Source organism: Anopheles cruzii, chromosome 3 (assembly GCF_943734635.1).
Source record: "Anopheles cruzii chromosome 3, idAnoCruzAS_RS32_06, whole genome shotgun sequence".
Classification (NCBI taxonomy): domain Eukaryota; kingdom Metazoa; phylum Arthropoda; class Insecta; order Diptera; family Culicidae; genus Anopheles; species Anopheles cruzii.
The window spans coordinates 6,914,201-6,933,120 of NC_069145.1; the positions used below are offsets into that span (position 1 = coordinate 6,914,201).

The 18,920-nt window shown below is 55.4% G+C and overlaps 7 protein-coding genes across 9 annotated transcripts; 3 read left to right on the forward strand and 4 right to left on the reverse strand.

Annotated features, from left to right (window-relative positions):
* The first annotated feature begins 411 nt into the window (after window positions 1-411).
* Window positions 412-5,778, forward strand: LOC128275670 (uncharacterized). 3 transcript variants are annotated; one of them, XM_053014253.1, is made up of 7 exons: window positions 412-1,455; window positions 2,358-3,295; window positions 3,368-3,501; window positions 3,577-3,834; window positions 3,895-4,225; window positions 4,298-4,581; window positions 4,702-5,778. In XM_053014253.1, the coding sequence occupies exons 1-7, from the start codon at window positions 1,055-1,057 to the stop codon at window positions 4,921-4,923; spliced, it is 2,568 nt and encodes an 855-aa protein (XP_052870213.1). In that variant the 5' UTR covers window positions 412-1,054; the 3' UTR covers window positions 4,924-5,778. The 3 variants fall into 3 exon arrangements, with proteins under 3 accessions (XP_052870213.1, XP_052870212.1, XP_052870211.1); XM_053014252.1 differs by having other exon boundaries at window positions 3,577-3,652; window positions 3,740-3,834; window positions 4,298-5,778; XM_053014251.1 differs by having other exon boundaries at window positions 4,298-5,778.
* Window positions 5,779-6,099: 321 nt separating this feature from the next.
* LOC128275699 (acylpyruvase FAHD1, mitochondrial) lies at window positions 6,100-7,498 on the forward strand. The gene is made up of 2 exons (XM_053014289.1): window positions 6,100-6,355; window positions 6,767-7,498. Exons 1-2 carry the CDS (start codon window positions 6,294-6,296, stop codon window positions 7,386-7,388), a joined length of 684 nt encoding a protein of 227 aa, XP_052870249.1. The 5' UTR covers window positions 6,100-6,293; the 3' UTR covers window positions 7,389-7,498.
* On the reverse strand, window positions 7,418-8,837 carry LOC128275698 (phospholipid phosphatase 5). The gene is made up of 3 exons (XM_053014288.1): window positions 8,597-8,837; window positions 8,140-8,525; window positions 7,418-8,073 (listed from the first exon to the last, which is right to left on the reverse strand). The coding sequence occupies exons 1-3, from the start codon at window positions 8,752-8,754 to the stop codon at window positions 7,571-7,573; spliced, it is 1,047 nt and encodes a 348-aa protein (XP_052870248.1). The 5' UTR covers window positions 8,755-8,837; the 3' UTR covers window positions 7,418-7,570.
* A 270-nt stretch (window positions 8,838-9,107) lies between these two features.
* On the reverse strand, window positions 9,108-9,616 carry LOC128269741 (coiled-coil domain-containing protein 115-like). Its single transcript, XM_053007143.1, has one exon. It carries the CDS (start codon window positions 9,579-9,581, stop codon window positions 9,108-9,110), a length of 474 nt encoding a protein of 157 aa, XP_052863103.1. The 5' UTR covers window positions 9,582-9,616.
* Window positions 9,617-9,718: 102 nt separating this feature from the next.
* On the forward strand, window positions 9,719-12,111 carry LOC128275028 (signal recognition particle subunit SRP72). Its single transcript, XM_053013401.1, has 3 exons — window positions 9,719-9,861; window positions 9,934-11,809; window positions 11,889-12,111. The coding sequence occupies exons 1-3, from the start codon at window positions 9,753-9,755 to the stop codon at window positions 12,043-12,045; spliced, it is 2,142 nt and encodes a 713-aa protein (XP_052869361.1). The 5' UTR covers window positions 9,719-9,752; the 3' UTR covers window positions 12,046-12,111.
* LOC128275027 (uncharacterized) lies at window positions 12,068-15,203 on the reverse strand. The gene is made up of 2 exons (XM_053013400.1): window positions 14,121-15,203; window positions 12,068-14,040 (listed from the first exon to the last, which is right to left on the reverse strand). Exons 1-2 carry the CDS (start codon window positions 14,965-14,967, stop codon window positions 12,176-12,178), a joined length of 2,712 nt encoding a protein of 903 aa, XP_052869360.1. The 5' UTR covers window positions 14,968-15,203; the 3' UTR covers window positions 12,068-12,175.
* Window positions 15,204-16,024: 821 nt separating this feature from the next.
* On the reverse strand, window positions 16,025-18,706 carry LOC128269742 (bifunctional lysine-specific demethylase and histidyl-hydroxylase NO66). The gene is made up of 2 exons (XM_053007144.1): window positions 18,389-18,706; window positions 16,025-18,326 (listed from the first exon to the last, which is right to left on the reverse strand). The coding sequence occupies exons 1-2, from the start codon at window positions 18,608-18,610 to the stop codon at window positions 16,230-16,232; spliced, it is 2,319 nt and encodes a 772-aa protein (XP_052863104.1). The 5' UTR covers window positions 18,611-18,706; the 3' UTR covers window positions 16,025-16,229.
* Window positions 18,707-18,920: the final 214 nt, after the last annotated feature.

The following is an 18,920-nucleotide window of genomic DNA, read 5'->3' on the forward strand; positions in this document are numbered from 1 at the left end:
GAACCCTTCCGAGAGGAATCGGCGCGCGAACGAACGGACCCTGAAGTTATTTCTTCGCGCGGATGAGCTCTAAAATAAACCACGCTTCAAGGACACGACCAACCCTGTTTTTTCGGTGAAAACCATCGCGTGGGCAGTGAAAAGTCGGTCATTAAAATCCTAGTAACCTAGTGCGCGGCCCAGTGCGGTTGGTGTTGCTTTTTCTCTCTCTCGCAGTGCAACTGAGATGGTGTGCGTGTGACAGCGAGTGAGCGAGAGCGCGTAAAGGACTGGTGAGCAGTGAGCAAAGAGGAACGATAAACCCACAGCACTGCCGGGTCGACGGGAGCAAGCGAGACGGGCAGAGGTGCCAAGCGCGAGATAATCATAAAAGGATACGATCGTGGTCTGATAAAAAGCACGACCAAAACGACGACGAATTTTGCACAGCAGAGCAGAGAAGAGTTTCCTTTGGGCCGCGATTTGCCCAAGTCTGATCTCCCCCCGGTGCGTGTGACCGTTCTGCTCACGACGTCGGTGGAATTGCAGTCATCTTTATAACTCTCGTTATCGGCCGGACCACAGCGAGGGAAGTCGGTGCGGTTAGGGGGGCGGTGTACAACCTCAACCCCCCGGGAAGAACGGATGAAGGTCGTTGTCTTCGTTGCCGTTGCCGCCGTCATCGTTACCCGTGACAGACCGTGATAGGGCCGGCCCCTGAAGGATCGCCAGACGGTGCGCACCCACTGGGGACTTCCTTCCTTAGGTGCTCGATACCAGCATGGTGGTTAGTTCCGCACTTGCGTCGACATCCAGACGTTCACTTTCCTGTGTGTCCACCAGTTGACAGTAGCGCCACAAGTGAAAACAGAGAAAAAGAAAAAGGACACACGGAAGCAGCTGTTGCTGCCGCTGCCTCTGGCAGGTGTGTCTCTAATCCGGGATATAATCGCATCAGCGCGCAGCCCGGGAGTGGTGGTCGGGCGTTGCACTCTCCGCTGTGGTCACGTTCCGGCCCCGGATTCGCTGGACCGCAAGTTGTTCGACGAGTAAAAAAAACATTGCCCCCAACGAGATGACAACAGCTGCGACCGGTAAGAAGATGCGCGTGGTGGCGCTGGTGAGCGGGGGAAAGGACAGCACGTACAACATGATGCAGGTGACGGCCGAAGGTCACGAGGTGGTCGCCCTGGCCAACCTGCACCCCAAGGATCGGGACGAACTGGACAGCTACATGTACCAGACGGTTGGCCATCAGGGCATCGAGAAGCTGGCCCAGGCGATGGAACTGCCGCTCTACCGGCGGATGACCCGGGGCAACTCGATCAATACCAAGGGCCACTACGAACCAACGGAGGACGACGAGGTGGAGGATCTGTACGAGCTGCTGGCGATGGTGCAACGGGAGCAGCACATCGAAGCCGTCGCCGTTGGCGCCATTCTTTCCGACTATCAGCGCGTCCGCGTTGAAAATGTGTAAGTGTGTGTATACATGCATGTGTGTGTGTGCTAATGGCTTCCGATGCAACTGCGTGCGTATGTTTGTTGCGTCGCTTATCTTATCACGACGGATCATCTGGGATCGAGGCAAATCTCTGCATCGGTGTCTCCGCTCTCTGTCTCTAACAGGCACTCTCTCGCTCGACACGATGCCCGCATATTTGTCTTCTTTTATGGCGCGGCGTCATGCACGTGCTCTATACCAAAGCATGCCGTGCGTTGCGGTTCCACAAATTGTTGAGACACACTCGTGACCATCGTGAAGGCTGTAAAATGTGAATCAAAGCAATCCGTGCTAGGGTGATGAATTCCTCGAACGTGATGCGATTGAATGAAAATAGCAAATCATGCGCGGTCCGGAAAGATGGTCACTTGTTTACTTTTTTTTTGTAGTAGAATAGGGTATTGTAATAGGTGTACGTTACAGCTACACACTGTCTCGTGTTGCACATATTTTTTGTGTAAATCATAGTTTCTTTGGATGAGAAAGTAAATAGCTGCAGAAATATATAGCTTTACAAACTGCGCATATTCTATGTTTGCAATGAGTCACCTTTTCAAACGGCTGACTTTTGAGAGATGTTGCCCTGAAAAATTGCCAAGCGACACCAGAAAAGCCTGATTCAACATGTCTTGGTCGGTTTACTTCTCAATACAATGTTCCACCTGTCGCCGGTACAACGTGTACAACGAACACGGTCCGTGGAGTGGCGTGCTGTTTATGACCGGCCGTTATCTAGCCGGTTTCAATCAGCCGGCTGGCTTATCACCGGAGATACATTTGCTTTGCTTTGCTGCTGTAATCACTAATGACATTTCACTACATTGTTCTCCATGAAAATGTTTCATTGTCGTTTGACCCCTCCTCCCCGGCACAGATGCGCCCGACTGAACCTTGTCTCGCTGGCATACCTGTGGCGCCGCGACCAAACCGAGCTGCTGCAGGAAATGATCGATTGCCAGGTGCACGCTATCATCATCAAGGTGGCCGCCCTCGGGCTCATGCCGGACCGGCATCTTGGCAAATCGCTCAAAGAGATGCAGCCCCATCTGCAGCTGATGCGGGACAAGTACGGGCTGAACGTGTGTGGCGAGGGGGGTGAATACGAGACGTTTACGCTGGACTGTCCTCTGTTCCGCTGCCGGATCGTGGTCGACGACGTGCAAACGGTGATCAGCTCGGCCGATCCGGTGTGTCCGGTCGGGTATCTGAACTTCACCAAACTTCGCTTGGTGCCGAAGGAGCGGATCGAAGCGGTGGTGATTAAAAATTCGCTCGACTTCATCCACGATCTGAACGAGTCGAGCTACAGCGACCTGAGCGATCCGGATCTGAGCGAGACCGAGCTGGAGCTGATCGAGCGGAACAGTTGTAGCGGTGCTGCGATGGTGGCGGCCGTTTCCCGTGGTGCCATGCGCAACTCGTTCAGCAAGGATGATCTGTGTGGTATTGGCGGCGGCGCCGTAGTTCTGTCACGCAGCAATAGCATCACGAAGGAACTGAGCGGTAGTGGCGCTGCTGGAAGCACAAGTCTCGAGGCGTCAGTGGGCGGTTCAGTGGGTCTTTCCCGATCACCCGTGCGCATCATCACGAAAACGCGAGCGAGCATATCGACCAGCGAGGTGGGGTCCGTTTCCGGTGATGGACCCATGCCGGAACTTCCCCCCTTTCACTACGCCCGCGAAAGTCGCCCACTGACCAACACTCCGCGGGCGATCGTCAACTCGAAAGGCTGGATGTGGGTCGCCGGGGTTCAGGGCAACGGCGACGAGGATTCCCGCGAGGCGATGGCCAGTGCCCTACGCACCTTAGAAGGTACACCGAGTGGCGCTCACCGGCGGTCGACAATAATAACAAAGCTCCTCTTGTTCAATAATTTTTCCACAGAAATGGTCCAATCGCGTGGGTTCACGCTCCGACAAATTTGCTACATTACTCTGTACGTGCAAAATATGGCCGAGTACGGTGCGATGAACGAAATCTACTCGACGGTGTTCGATTTTGCCAACCCTCCGACTAGGGTTCGTTTCGACAAAACTCGGTAAATAAGGTTTACGGTGCTGAATAATGTCCTTTGTCCATTCTATGCTTCGCAGGTGTGTGTCGAATGTCCCCTACCAGCCGATTGCGCCGTCGTTCTCGAGGCCGTTGCTTACAATCCCATCTCCAGTGGTAAGTGTTTCGCGTCCGCCAAATGCCAAATAGTTCTCTGCTGTGCTAACGGAGTGTATCGGTCCCGTTTTTGCACCTTGTTTGCAGCTTCAGAGATCGAGCACAGACGCCACACGATGCACGTGCAAGGAATTTCTCACTGGGCCCCGGCCAACATCGGAACCTACAGCCAATCGACGAAGGTAAGCACACACATCACCGCCTGAGATGAAGATATTTTATCCCCGTACTACTTTCGATAGGTTGGCCACATAACGTACATCTCCGGCCAGATCGCGCTGGTACCGGGTAGCATGACCATCATCGAGGGTGGTATCAAGCAGCAGTGCAAGTTGACGCTGCGCCACCTAAGCCGGATAGCGAAGGCGATGAATGCGCAGGGTGGCCAGCTGCGGGACGTGGTGCAGGGTATCTGCTTCGTAACGCACCCGGCCTACATCTACGAAGCGCGGCGCCAGTGGGAACGACGGACAGCGAACGCCATCATCGACTACATTGTCGTGCCGGCGCTGCCCCGTGGCGCCCTGGTCGAGTGGCAGGTGTGGGCCCACTCGCATAACGATAAGTTCGATTGTAAGTTGCGTGGCATCGTTGCGTCTGCTTTCGGTCATCATCCATAACTTTCTATCGCCCCCTTTCTGCCAGACGAAGAAACGGGATGTTCGATCGGCGAGTACTCGATTTCGATCCGGCGGCGGTGGAACTACGAAAACAACTGCTCCTCGATCGTGTGCTACGTTTCGACCGGTCTCGCCACATCGACCACCAAACTGACTGAGCTCACGGATGACTATCTGCATCACCACGGGCAGCTGGCGCAGCGTATCAGCCAGGAGCAGATTCACGATACGATCGCGTATGCGTTGCGCAAACTATTGCAGGACTACGCCGGCCACGGCACGGCTAGTACGAGTCCAACGGCCGGAGGAGCGGACAGCAGTGGGCACAACAATCCGAGTAGCACTAATACGACGAACACTAGCGACACTAACACGAACGACGACTCGGTGGCTGAGCACCGCAACGACGAGGAGCAGCCCCAGCAGCAGCGGCCACCACGGGAGCCGACACCAGTAAAACCAGCCGTCCATTTACGCGTTTTCTATCAGGTTGATGCGATCACATCGGTACAGTTTTTGCTCGAAGCGATCGAAAGCTTTCTGCAGTCGCCCGCGAACGTGGCCCGTATCGCTTACACGGTCATTCCGGCGTGCCATTTGCAGAACTTTAGTACCTTCATCTCGATATGCGGTCTGCGCCATCACGAGTAGGAGATCGATCAGGGCCAGCTGGGAGACGGGCGAATCCTGAAGATTGTATCGACGGCGAAGTAGGAAGGGCGCCAAAGACAAGACGACTACTAACGGTAACACCGATCATACGATGATCACAGCGAAGAACGGGCAGATGCTCATAATCGACGAATGCCAAATGCGAAGTAGAGCGGGGAGAAGGAGAAACGATGAAATTGGCCAACCACCAGAGGCACTAAAACATGGACAGATAGCTTTTTTTTAATATTGCAGGAGACTAAGGTACTTGAAAAGTGTAGAAAGACATCGTAGGACAGATAGCCAGGGCCAGCACAAGTGGCTGAAGAACGAATGATGTGTGCAAATGTGTGTCTGTGTGTGTGTTTCGTGTGTGTGCGTGTGCCGCGGGAGAAGCTTCTTGTCCCCGCACGCACCCTGGAGGTGCACCGTTTTACGTAAGATTAGGCAATAAGTACAGTAGCAGAGCGACATAATCTATCACATTGTTGTTGGCGCGCATGGCGGAAGCGATTTTTTGTTGTAAATTGTTTTGTTTGCTTCTTTGGAGTAGTTAGGAAACGAAAACCCACTATACCGCCGTGACACGGGCTGAGGGGAGGAAGGGAGTACAGCGGGAACGATGGCGCGCGCCGGTTCGAACGCGACGCATCGCCCTACAATGCGTTAATCAGTTTTAAGTTCTCGAAATACAAACACTTTGGATTGCGTTAGAAATAGGGACAACAGAGACAGCGGAGATATTACAATACAAACGAAGCAGAATATGGCCAATGAATGCATGTTGGGTCATGTGAGGTCTTGTTTGATTGAGAAATGTATCTTAATTATTTATGGTGAGCATGTTCGCGCCCGTGTTCATTAAATTTAAGTGGGTCAAACGTTGCTCGTTCAATGCATCGTTCTTAGCGGACCGGTTTCCCTCCGGCGGTTTGTAAAGGCGGTCAATCTCATGGCACGGTCCCCCCCAGAGGGTGCCTTTCGTGTACGCGCGTGTATACGTCGGTGTGTGTGGCACGATAAGCATAGTTTTCGTACACAAATGCATCGCGCACAGTTCTTATCATGTCGTGCGAGTGAAGCGACGAGCAAGAACAACCCATTGAATCCAGTGAATCTCAGAGAGGGATGCTAGGATTGATGGAACGAGTTGGAGCCATAAAGTATTACATGAAGCAGTGCCAATCACAGTTCTCGTTACAAACCGTCGAAACGTAGCAACAGCTGACAGCAGCTGTGGGCGATAAAACGATTGGCAAGGGGCTCGCTTTGCTGACCTCCCGCGGAGAGTGTGGAGCAGTCATTCCGGTGTTGTACGTACAGCCGATTCAAAGTGAACCGTTCGCCCGGTGTTTAAAACGTCATCCAAGATGCCTCCGACTAAGTTCTTCAAGTCGACGAGAAAAATCATCGGTGCCGGTGTTAACTACAAGTAAGTTGGCGGAATTTAGAGCAACAGAAAGGCGGACATTGTATCCGTGATCTGAAAGATGAACCATTTTCATTATTGGCTATTTCAATGTTGGAACATTCATGGCACGCTCAGGAAGCTTTAGAATGAAGTTTTTCTACAACTGTGCTATGTTGACGTTAGCAAACGAAATTCAAAAATGGAACAAAAGCTGCCATCGCGCACTGGCGATGTTCGGGGTGATAATCTGATTGATAGCTTATCAGTCTCGACTCGAGCGTACACCTCAGATACAAACGATGCCTTCTCATGGTCCTATTTACCCGACTCTAGGAATATTGTTAAGTTTTTGTACTCAACACACTGCTGCTATGGACACTTGGGATGGCGCTAGTTCATCGAATTATTTGAACTTTTTTCCGTTACGCTCAGAGAAATTTTGCGGCTCACGAATGCACCGAAGCCGGAAGCGCCGGTGATATTCTTTAAACCAATCTCATCCCTCCTCGACGGCGATCCATCCTCTGCATCCGGTGCACCGGTGATTCGCGTGCCGCGTGTCTTCGGTGGTAAAATCAACTTCGAGGCCGAACTGGGCGTCATTATCGGGCAGCGGTGTGCCAACGTTACTGCCGAGCAAGCGATGTCCTACATCGGTGGCTACTGTCTGGCCCTGGATATGACCGATATGGACTTCATAGTGAACGCACGGCCCCGCGGTTTACCGTGGTGTTTGGGAAAAGGTTTCGACACCTCAACACCGGTCAGTCGGTACGTCACCCGCGAAGAGCTGCCGGATCCGCTTTCGGTGCGCGTGTGGTGCGATGTGAACGGGGCCCGCAAACAGGACGACAACACGGCCAATCTGATCTTCCCAATCGCGGAACTGATCTCGTACACGTCCCGCTTCATGACACTCGAGGAGAACGATCTGCTGCTGACGGGAACACCGGCCGGCGCCGGTCCCGTCGGGCCCGGTGACGTGATCGAGTGTGGACTCGGTGATGGCATCGTGCGAATGAAATGCACCGTGGCCAACGAAGAAGATTCCTAACACCGGGATGTTGTGAAGGGGTTCTTGGTTTCACTTTTGTTTTGTATATTTCTGGATGAAATGGTAAAAATAAAATTCGTTAACACATTCGGAACAATGCGTGACCGAAAGGAGGGAATGGAGCTTCACAGCATCTGATGGCTTGTGACGTTAGTAACACAGTTCGGTTTTGGATGAGTGGATTAGATCCACTTGGCTTCCTTTTGGTCAGGGGTTGGGGACAGCAGGTGCCCGGTTTCGCTGTCGGATCCCTCGTCACCGGCACCGTTGGTGGAGCGAAGCGTCTTGTAGCCGGACGGGCCATCGCTTGGCGGTGATGCCGCCCCGGCCATGCTTTGCTGTGCGGGCCGTTTAAGACCAATGGTACGGTTTGTGCTCGAGTGGGACGGAGAGTTTGGTTCCGTTTGCTGTCGGCCGTAGGGCAGATGACAGTTGCGCTCGCTGAAGCCGGGATAATACTGACGGTAGCAAAGGTAGGACAGGGCGGCCCCGATTAGCGAGCCCACCGTTACATCCTGCCAATGGTGATGATAATCGCACGTTCGACTGATCGCAATCAGAAGCGCAACGAAAGAGGGCAACCCGGCAGCAATCATTCGTACCGATCGACCACGGCCACGCTCGTTGAGTAGGTGCAGCTTCCCGATCAGGTACCAGGTGAGGAAGCCGAGTCCAACGAAGGCAACTGTACGAAGAGGCACGGAAAGTCATAAGTTAACACTGGCGCCGGTACCGGTAGCAGGACACTTACACGACGAATGTCCCGAGGGGAAACTTTTGCGCCCGTCCGCCAGTGCCCACTGATCGGTGCCGGTACAGTGGAGCTCTTCGTTCGTCACACCGTCCGGAAAGCATCGCCAGAAGAAGTCGGGCCTGGGGCGACCGACCGCAATCTTCAGCGTGCTGGTCAGCACTCCGTTCAGACCGAGCCCGAGCGTAAAGGCGAGCACGGTGCACCGAAGATCCTGCCGATCGCGTGACTGTAGGTAGTAGAGCAAGAAGATGAACCCGGGAACCCCCAGTACCACTGGCCACAGCATGGTCAGCGGGACGTAGCTGTTGGTGCGCGGGTTCCGATACATCCACAGTTCTTCCGGTTGCACTTTGCGCATGAACGGGGCCTGAAACTCGAGACCACTAGAGGCCCGTAGATGGGAGCAATGAAACGATGACGGTAAGGATGGTGGGATGCTCTGGCCATAACTTACATGTAAATGGAGGTCAACACAATCCGAACGATGGTCTCCAGCGTAAGATTGAGCCCGGCGGGTTCATTGCGCAGATGTTTCTTCGGCATGGCTGCGGCAGTCACACCACTTCCGTTACCGTAGGGCGGATTCATCGTTTTAGACACTGCTGAAGTCATGCCGATTGCAGGGTTAGCTATGAGATTAGTCAATGATTCCGTTCGCGGCAAACGGGGTGTACTTGTGGCTTCACTTTTCGCGGTTTCTGATGAAACATCGTCTCATTACGTGTATCGTTCGATTCTACCTCAAGCTGGCGCAAGCATGGCGCAAAAAGGGACAACCAGTTGCTCGCCAGCGCTACAGAGTGAAAGAGTCCAATGGTGTACCCCCGGGTGTGTGTTTGTAAACACAATCCGTGTGCGCAACGTGTGTCACGTTGGGTCTCATCCACGGAACACGGGACGGTCACGGCTCAGCAGGCGGCTATCATATCGGAAACAACTCAAACAACACAGAACGCTGTAGCCTACTACTGTACGGATTTACGTTTATTCAAGATCGCAAACACATTCAGGTAGCTGCCGAGCGTGGCTCGGACATTCGCTCGTTCGACTATCGCATCGAGCGAACGGGCAAACTTGTCGCGGGCACTGTTCAGCGTTGGTGGGCGCAGGATGCCGAACCACGAGGCTGGATCGATACGTTCTTCCGATGCCTGGACCGCGTGACGCTCCAGCGTTAGCTGCGGTACGCCCTGGTTGTCCGGGGAAACCGCCACCGTGCTAAGGGCTCGGAACGGGTTGTAGTCTTCAGTCGGTAGCTGCACAACGCTCACCGCGTTCGGGCCCTTCGTGAAGCGGGTGTGTGCCAGATCGAGTTTCCCGTCGGCTATGAGGCGGTTCGTTTCTTGGCTCAGCCGCACGTCTTGCTCGATTAGCTCCAGTGAGCTCAGCAATAATTTGTCCAGCAGCGCACACAAATCGTCCTTCCCGATATCTTCCATCGTTGCTTCGATTTTCCGCGAACGACAATTCTGCTCGGCCCACTGTCACGTGACTTTGACAGTTGGTGTGCCAAGTCAACGTTCAACTGTCAAAGCAGTGGTCCTGAATTGGATGCGTGTCTTGTTTGGTGGCGGATACAATTTTTCGTTACCACAAACTCGTGAACCACAATGTCGAAAGGCGAAAGTAAGGAAACCACCCTACGGCAGCTGTACACGGAGCTCAACAAGCACTGCGGTGCCTCCGAGTTCGACAAAGCCTTGAAGACGGCAAACAAAAGTAAGTCCCTGGGAGCGGAGAGCGTGGCGCGGGGCATCATTTCTCAAACACCTTTTCTACACTACATTTCAGTCCTCGGGCTCGACGCGTCGGAATGGAAGGCGGCCAAGTGTAAGCTCGTGTGTCTGATACAGAGCGGCAAGTTCGAGGAAGTGCTGAAGTTCATCGAGCGTGGCACGCCCATCCCGGACACCACGTTCGAGAAGGCGTACAGCGAGTACCGCCTGAATCGGGCCGAGAAGGCTCTGCGCACCATCCGGGAGGCGGCGGCGGCGGCCGGGGGTGCTGGTGGCGCCGGTGACTGGGGTTCGTTGGCGGCGAACCTGAAGGAGCTGCTGGCGCAGGTCCTGTACCGGCTCGAGAAGTACGACGAGTGTTTCGAGCTGTACCGGACGATCATCAAGAACACGCACGACGATTACGATGACGAGCGGCGCACGAACATGAGTGCGGTGGCCGCGAACCGTTGCATCGTGGCCGGTGGCCCGGTGGAAGCCGCCGGTGCCGGTGCTAACCTGCCCGAGGACACGTACGAGCTGGCGTACAACGCGGCCTGTGCGCTGGCCGGACGGCAGCAGTTTGGCGATGCGGAGCGCAAGTTGCGCACGAGCGAAAAGATGTGCCGCGAGTCACTGGAGGAGGACGGGGCCAGCGAGGAGGACATTATCGACGAGATCACGGTCATCAAGGTGCAGCTGGCGTACTGTCTGCAGATGCAGGGCCGGGTGAAGGAAGCATCGGCCCTGTACGCGGACGCGCTGCGCCACAAGACGAACGACGCGGCGCTGACGGCGGTCGTGAGCAACAATCTGGTGGTGATCAATCGCGATCAGAATGTGTTCGATTCGAAGAAAAAGATGAAGGTGGCCAGCTCGGAGCAGGCGGAACAGAAGCTGACCAGCCGTCAGCGCAAGACGATCGCCTTCAACAACTGTCTGCTGGCGTACTTTGCCAGCCCGTCCGAGTGCGGACTGCTGGCCAGCCGGTTGGCCGAGGCGCACCCGGAGCTAGAGTTTCAGGCGCTCCTGGTACGCGTCAGCCAGCTGGCCCGCGACAAGAAGCACCGCGAAGCGATCGATCTGCTGGAAGGGTACGCCAAGCGGTTGCCGCGCGATCGCACGATCGCCCTGCTGCAGGTACGGTTCGCTATCGTACAGCTGCAGCTGGTGGCCGGTAATCGGAAGGCGGCGATCGAAACCCTTGAAGCGCTCGGGGAGGCCCGTTACCGGCCGGGCGTAGTGTCGGCGCTCGTTACGCTGCACCTTGGGCTGGACAACAAGCAGGCGGCTTCGGAGATCCTGAAGAGTGCGGTCGAGTGGTACAAGCGGCAAAAGACGGGCACCACCAACGCCGGTATCAGCGATGCCGATCTGAGCGATATGTGGCGCCAGGCAGCAAGCTTCCACCTGCGGGGCGGTGAACCGGAAACGGCCGCCAAGAGCCTGGAGGAGCTGCTCCGGACGCACCCGAACGATGTGAAGCTCCTGGCGCAGCTGGTCATCGCGTACGCCCAGTTTGACCCGAAGAAGGCGCAGCAAGCGAGCCGCCGCCTGCCGGCCCTCGAGACCCTGACGACGGTGTCGGAGATCGATGCGCTCGAGGCGACGAACTGGATGATGATCGCGAAGGCCGTCCGTCGCAAGCAACCGACGGCGGGTGGCACGGCCGGATCCGGAACTGCTGGTGGCCGCGGTGCTGCGGACCAATCCCCGGGCGCAGGCACACCGGGGGCTGCCGAGCAGCAGCAGCAACTGGCGGCCGTCCGCAACCAGAAGCGCAAGAAGCGCAAGGGAAAGTTGCCGAAAAATTACGACCCCAGCGCACAGCCGGACCCGGAACGGTGGTTGCCGCGTTACGAGCGAACCGGATATCGCAAGAAGCGCGATCGCCGCGTAAAGGAAGTCATCAAGGGCAGCCAGGGAACGGCCTCCGGACAGGCCGATCAATAGTAAGACTACCCAGGGGCTCAGTAGCTTTTGGGATCAGCCTTTTCACACGCGTCGTTTCCGTTTTTCCTCTTTTTTCAGTGACATGAGCAAGGCGTACAACCAAACGAAGCAGTCACCGGCGACGCCCGGGACGAGCGGTGGGGTATCGCAACAGGAGCAGATGGCCGCCGCAGCAGCCGCCACCCGCCAGTTGCCCCGCAAGAGCCAGCACAAGAAGAAAAAGGGCAAACACTAGGAGAGCAGCGCCGGCAAACGGATCTTAATAAAGAAAACGGTGCATTTTATTGGACACAGTTGATTACATGTAGACCTATGCTAACCATTTCCCTTCTCGGGTGTCGCGTACAAAGTGGTCACTCGTAGATTCAGGCATTTTTACGCCACGGCTGCCTGGGTTTCGGGGCACCGTTGGCCGTTGGTTCCTTGGGGGGCCAATTCACGGCCATGGCACTCCTGTTGCACAGATAGATGGAACCGCGCCAATCCCGACCACGGTGATGGTGGTCACGGGAGGGTGGTAGCAGCTCGACAATGATCTTTGCATAGTTGCGCCGAAATACGATCGCACAGCCACCGTCCGAGGTGCGCTGTATTTTGCCATCCGCTTGCTGGAGCAGCTTCGCAGTGCCGTTGCTCAGCAAATCCTTCAGCGTTTGCGTGATCTGAGCCCGTCCCTCCTTATTGCGCAGCGCGGGCACGAACTGCAACCAACAGGCGGCCCGTTCCGCGGGGCCAAAGGGGAACTTGAGGAGCGAAAAGGGCGTATGCTGCATCAGCCCTCTGGCCATCGCTATTAGCTCATCGTGCAGTATAGCATCGGTACTGCTGCAAACACCTTCGTTTTCTGAGTCCGCTTCTTGGCTAGTTTGCGGAACGAACGTAAGCTGGCTATAACCGTTCATACCAATCTTGGTGCTATCCAAAAGAAGTTGCCGGAAACGGGCGGCAAGTGCTGGCCGCTCTTCAGCTGTCCGTTCCTGGGCCCTATTGAGAGTTTGACAGCTGAAAAGAATGTTGTAGTAGACCTGGCCGACGGTGGCGCCTTCATGGTCCAGGGCGTGATCCAGGGCTTCGGCCAAGGTCAGCGGTTGGGTTTCGGCAAACAGACCGCACAGCAGATCGATCGTTTCAAGCTGCAGGTGGTCCTTGCGAAACGTACGTATCCAGGCGTCCCTGGCACGGTCTAAGAGAGTCGTGTTCTCCAAAGTCGATTCTAGATCTTTACACAACCGCAAGAACCGCTGGTCGCGCAGAAACGTGTTGCTGCGCCACGTCTCACATTGCAGTACGTTACGATCTTGCACCCGTATCGATAATAGTTCGTTGATAAGAATATCGTTTCCATCACCGAAGATGATCTTTTCTTCACCCGTCAGCTCGGATATTTTCAGCAATAACTCAAGACTCGCTCTGTACGTGAGCGTGTGTCCGTATTCAACTGGGCCCGTTATCACCAACCAGTTCAGGAAGGTGGAGTCGTCAACTCTTCCACTCGAGCGCAGCTCGTTCAGCTGCGCAGTTTGCTCCTTGTCGAGATCGACCAGGGCTTTCAGCAGTAACGTGCGATCGTGGGTTGGCAGGTTCCACCAGATCAATAGTGTTTGCACCGTGAACTGGTGACCTTTGCCAAATCGGATGGTTTTGCCCAGCTCGACTGCGGTACATTTGATGTCGCACAGCAACTTGCACAGGTTCGTCACAGCAGTCAGCACTTCCATTACCACCTTGGGATTGTTCAGTATCGTTTGAGTATTGCAAACCGTTCCAACAACCGTCGCCACAGTAGCAGCACCCATCATCAGCTGCTGGAACAGTTGCCGCAGTAAATCCTTGTCAATGTAAATCAGCGTGTGGAACTCAAACGTGTGACCGAAGATCGTGAGCGTAGTGAAGTCGTCATCCATGCTGAACTGGACACCCTCTGAAATGTAGTCCTCAAGGATTTTACGCAAGCCCAAGCATTGATCCAAACGGGGCAGGATCTTGTTTTTCAGGTCGGAAACGCTGGACAGGATGTTGCGGCAGATTGTTTGAAAGAATTTTGCCACACCGGTCGCTTGCACATCGTTAAATAAAAGTACTGCCGTGGCCGAGTGGTAGCTAACCCGGTAAGCCAAACAGAGATTCGCCGCCAACCTCAACCATTCGCACGGTTCGAGCTTCTGCCAACCGGTTGCCGAACTTATGACGGCGGCCACAAACTGCGTCGTCGTCACCCCAATGCTGACATCTGTAACGGGATGAAAAAACGGAAGTAAAACGATAACGCTTCAACTCGGTTCGAATCGCACACTTCGAGGTGCTGTTTACTTTGCATGACCGCTTCAGCCGATTGGAGGTACTTGAGCTGCCCCACTGAAAGCATTTTGCGCACCCGTTCCACCTTCACGGCCGCGATCAGACCGACGTTCGCGAAGGTGACCAAACTGGTGGTCAGTGCGAATCCGCGAACCGCAACCACGGAGGGTCTCTCGTGTCGGATACCGTCGACCAGATCGTTGATAGCGAACCCTACCATTGGCCCGGTGGTACCGGCAACCACCAACGAAGCGGCCAGCGGTGCGAAGGGAATCAGGACCGTTCCGGCAATGCCACCGACAACGCTCCCGACCACCGCAATCGTCTTCAGCGTATTAATCGGGTGCTTGATAACACGGCTGTCGATGCACAGTTTGCCCTCCTCATCGTATTCTTCTTTGCCATCCTTGGGGTAGTGGAGCGTGCAGGCCGGCAATCGGTTCGATTCCAGGAATTCATTGAAGCTCTTGTACCTTCGCTGCGTGAAATCGACGTACTCCTCGGTGGTCTGCGAAATGCGCACCCGGATCAGCATCTGCATCTCAACGCCCTTCCCATCGTTGCGAACTATGGCCAGTGGCAGCAGACAGAACTCGGTACTGCGCATGCACGCCACGATCGGTTGCAGGATTTTTTTGCACTGTGCCGCATCAAACAGGAGGGTTGCGGACCAGTCCGTTTTGGGGGTGGCCGTTTCCAACTGTTCCCAGCCGAGAGCGAAGCCAAGCATATTCGTTACTTCTATGTCGTTGCGCGCCGTGAAGAATTTGTTCGCCAGGTTTCGCCTTTGGCTCAGTTCCATCGGCATGCTTCTGTTGAGGCACTTCTCCATCAGGGAGGCCAATCCATCGGTGGACATTTTGCAAAGGGGCTGGTTCCGCGCAATGCTTCGTCAATTGTAACCAGTACGAACTACCACGGATCACGGATCCTTCAAATGGTCAACACTTTACACGTAGACGCGTGGCACAACACAACAGCAACAATGTTATCGCCAAACGATAAGGTTCAATGTTCATTCACGCTAAGTGATAATCCAGATAAATATTGTGAACTGATAGCAGATCCAAAGTGGCTTACGTTCACTGTTGACTCTTTTTTTCGGGTCGAAACTGCTGCAGGTGTGTGTGCGTGTGTGAATGCAATGGTCAATCGCCAGTGCAACTGCAACACTGACCGTGGTATTCGTAAGCGCAGCCTAAACACCGTACTGGGAATCTGCTCGTTTGAAAGGAAAGTAAAAAAGGTTACGCCGCTAAGAAGACCAAATGGTTATGAGACCAACATAGCGGAACATAAACATCCGCTGGCACGTCGGTCAATAAGCGCCAGCGATATCGTGCCATGGCAACATAAATCGGCCTTCAGCGCTGGTCAACACATCAACAGAAATCCGCAGTGGCAATAACGTCACCCATCGGCGGCAAAGGAAACAGGAACGATCATGAAGATCGATCGTACTAACTCTGAGTCAAAATATTGAATATAAAAAATGTTGGTTTAAACCAAGCTTACAAAACACATTCATAATCCGCAATTCGGGAATTCCGATACCAAAGTGGACTGGAAGTCCGATGGTGAACTGGCTTTCGTTTCAAAACGCAACAAATGCACATGCACACGACAATCCGCTCCAACGAAAGATAACATCCTTAGCCCTCGGAAGTGGCCCAAAAAACATCGTAAATCATTTGATCATCAAATTTTTATTCCTATTCGCGTCATTTCCCAAGCAATTTCTCGTGGTTTATGGACAATCGTTGTATCAGCCATCTGTCATCACAATGTAAAGAACACAGACAAAAAATATTGTTACAATAAACATAGAATGCCGAACGGATCACGCGGAAGTGAACAAAACGGAGATTGGCGCTCTCGCCATTGGGAATGAAACAAACGACTCCTGTTTTCACGGTTCATTAACACACCCTTTAATTGCAACAAATGACGGCCGGAAAGGAAATCGAAAAACCGGAACGAACCGAACGGGGCCTGGCGGACCGGCGGAGGTTGTTGCTGGCCCGCTGTGTCCCCAGCGCTCGTCGGCCACAGGCGCCATATTACCGTGCAATGCACACAGAAATGCAAATGTCTCTAGACTAATACGCGGCTCTCGCTGCCTTACGGCGACTTGGAACTGGGCACCGGAAGTGCGGCAGCGGTCACGTCCTCGGTTTTGCGCTCGGCGTCCGTATCGTTCGCTACCGGCCGCCGACACACGATCAGTCCCTTCTCCCACAGACTGCGGATAAACTCGAGCCGTCCGTCGACCGGTAGGCTGCTGACGAGCACGTACGACGGGTACGTCTTGATCAGCAGCTCCACCCCGAGCGCCGTCTCGTGGTCGAGCTCGAGAAAGTTGGCCTCGTACTGGTGGTACTCGCGCGAGTTGTCCGTATGATAGTAGATGCGCAGCTTGTCCTCCTCGCTGACCAGGCGCAGAATGTTGCGCCGCAGCAGCCGCACCGACGAGTGTTCCTCGATCGGTCGCACGCACCGCACGGTGCCGTCCGGGCGGAACTCGTGGTTACCGCCACCGTACACCGTGTCGTCCCACTCGGTGTAGTCGACCATCGGTGGCAGGGCGTCGTGCTGGAAGCGCTTGGCGAGCTGGTCGACCGCAGCGTCGATCGCGGCGTCCGAAAACAGCCGGTCAAACATGGCCCGGACGCGCACGATCAGCCGCCGCCGTTCGCTGCTCAGCTCGTCCGAGTGCACGATCCCGAAGTGATGGTGCAGGTCGAGCGGTAGGCCCCCGCGCAGCTGCTGGTCTTCCTCGGCCGCGGCACCTAGCGCGAGCGGGAGCATTTGCTCGAACAGGTCGACCCAGCTGTTGCGCTGGTACACGCTGAGCGTCACGTGCAGCGAGTGGCTCCCCGACACGGTGGCCGCCTGGTGGATGCAGCCCCGCGGAAAGTACAGCAAATCGCCCGCCTCCAGCACCACGTCCAGCAGCGGCGCGGCCAGCTCGTCCTGGGCCAGGTTGTCCGAGGAGACGCGCGCCAGCACTTCCTGGGGCCGGCGCGGCGGGTACAGGCGCCAGCGCTTGCGGCCCTCGATCTGCAGCACGAACGCTTCGATGTCGTCGTAGTGCGGCGCAAAGCCCTGGCTGTTGGGCGGGGTCAGATAGAAGTTGGCACCGGTCATGCAGTGGAAGTACTCCTGCAGCTTCACGTTCAGCTCGTAGATCGAGCGCAGGTAGGTCTGGGGGTTGAGCATCCGCACGCTGCAACCCTCGCCGTAGAAGTGCCACATGTCGGGGGGTAGCACGCGCCCCTCCGGGTTGTGCGTTTCCCGCTGCCCGTCCGTGTACGACGTGATGTCGATGTTTTTCGTGTATTCGATGTTATTCGTGCGCAGCATTTCATCGATCATGGCACGTGACAGCAGGCCGGCGTAGTAGGCCCGATCGCTGCGTTTCACCAGCAACGGTTTGCGCTCCCAGTAGGCGTGCATAAACTCCTCGACGGTGATGGCCCCGATGAGCCACGCGAACGTTTGTCGCCCGATCGTGACACTGTCCAGTTCGGCCGTGATCAGCGGGGCACGCTTGGTGCCGCTACTGCTTCCGCTTCCACTGGCCATCGCGTCGTTCTGGCGACCCGCCGCAACCGGTGTCTTTGGTTCCTGCTTAAGGTGCAGCACCCGCTTCAGGGGCGTGAAACTGGTCGAGGGAGGCAACGTGAAGCGGCTCGATGCCGGCTCGGTGCCATTTTTGGTCCCCGCGGGTGCGACTTTGGGACCAGCCTTGGTACGATTCCGCTTTGAAGGTTTTTTGGCCGTACTAACCGGGGTGGTTGGAGCAGGCGGAGCAGACGGAGCAGGCGGAGCAGACGGAGCAGGCGGAGCAGCCGATTGGTCCGCTTCCGATGACGGTGGCGGTGGTGGTCCCGTGGTCTTACTGTTGTTCGCAGCTGTTTGTTGCTGTGGCTTGGCCTTCTTCTTTTTCGTTACGCTAGCCGCGGGGGTCGGAGTGGCCGCCGGTTGTTTCGGGGGGTACAGCTTAATCTGGAACCGGACCTGTTTGGCGAGTTTCTTCGGTTTGGTCTTGCCATTGCCGTCACCGGCAGGTTCCGCGCCTTCGGGGCTGTGTTTTTTCTTTTGCTTTTTCGCAGCCGGTGCCTGCTCACCCTCGGTACTGGCAGTGCCGGCCAACGGAACTGGTACTGGTGGCACCGCCACCGCTCGGTCGCCGTTTACTTCGTCCGCGATGGCATTCTGTAGAGGAAGGAAGAGGGAATAATAAAGCCACGCTGAGATACGAGACAACGGACACCTACCTCGCTGGGGTTTGTTTTCACTTCCGCCGGTGACGATTGGGCGTCGCGACTGATGGCCACCGTCGTCGGTGCTGCCGAAGGGGAGGATGTGGCCGGTTTTTTGCGTTTCTGCGGTGCCTTCTTGTTGTTGCTGCTGCCGGTGCCCGGCTCGGGCGTTGCCCCGGGAATCACGAGTGGCGTTTCGATCACGACGACCGGCGAGCGGGCTTCTACCGTCGTCATCGTGGAAACACGGACACGGGGACACACAGGAACGGTACGTGACACAGGGAAAGCGAAACCAGATTTTAGCACGCGTTTCACGGCACGCTTCGTGCTGCTTCTTGCTGCGTGCTTCTCTGCGCCTACTGAGGATGATGGATTTGTGGTTTGTTGTGACGTTACGCTGAGTGCCCATTGGGCACTCACGAAAGCGCGCGCATATTTTGAAGCTATGAAAATTAATTTTCATCAATCGAACAGTCTTGCTGCATATTTCTGTGCACGTGCGGGCACTACAGTTCTCGCTGAGGGATGTTACACAGTCGGGAGG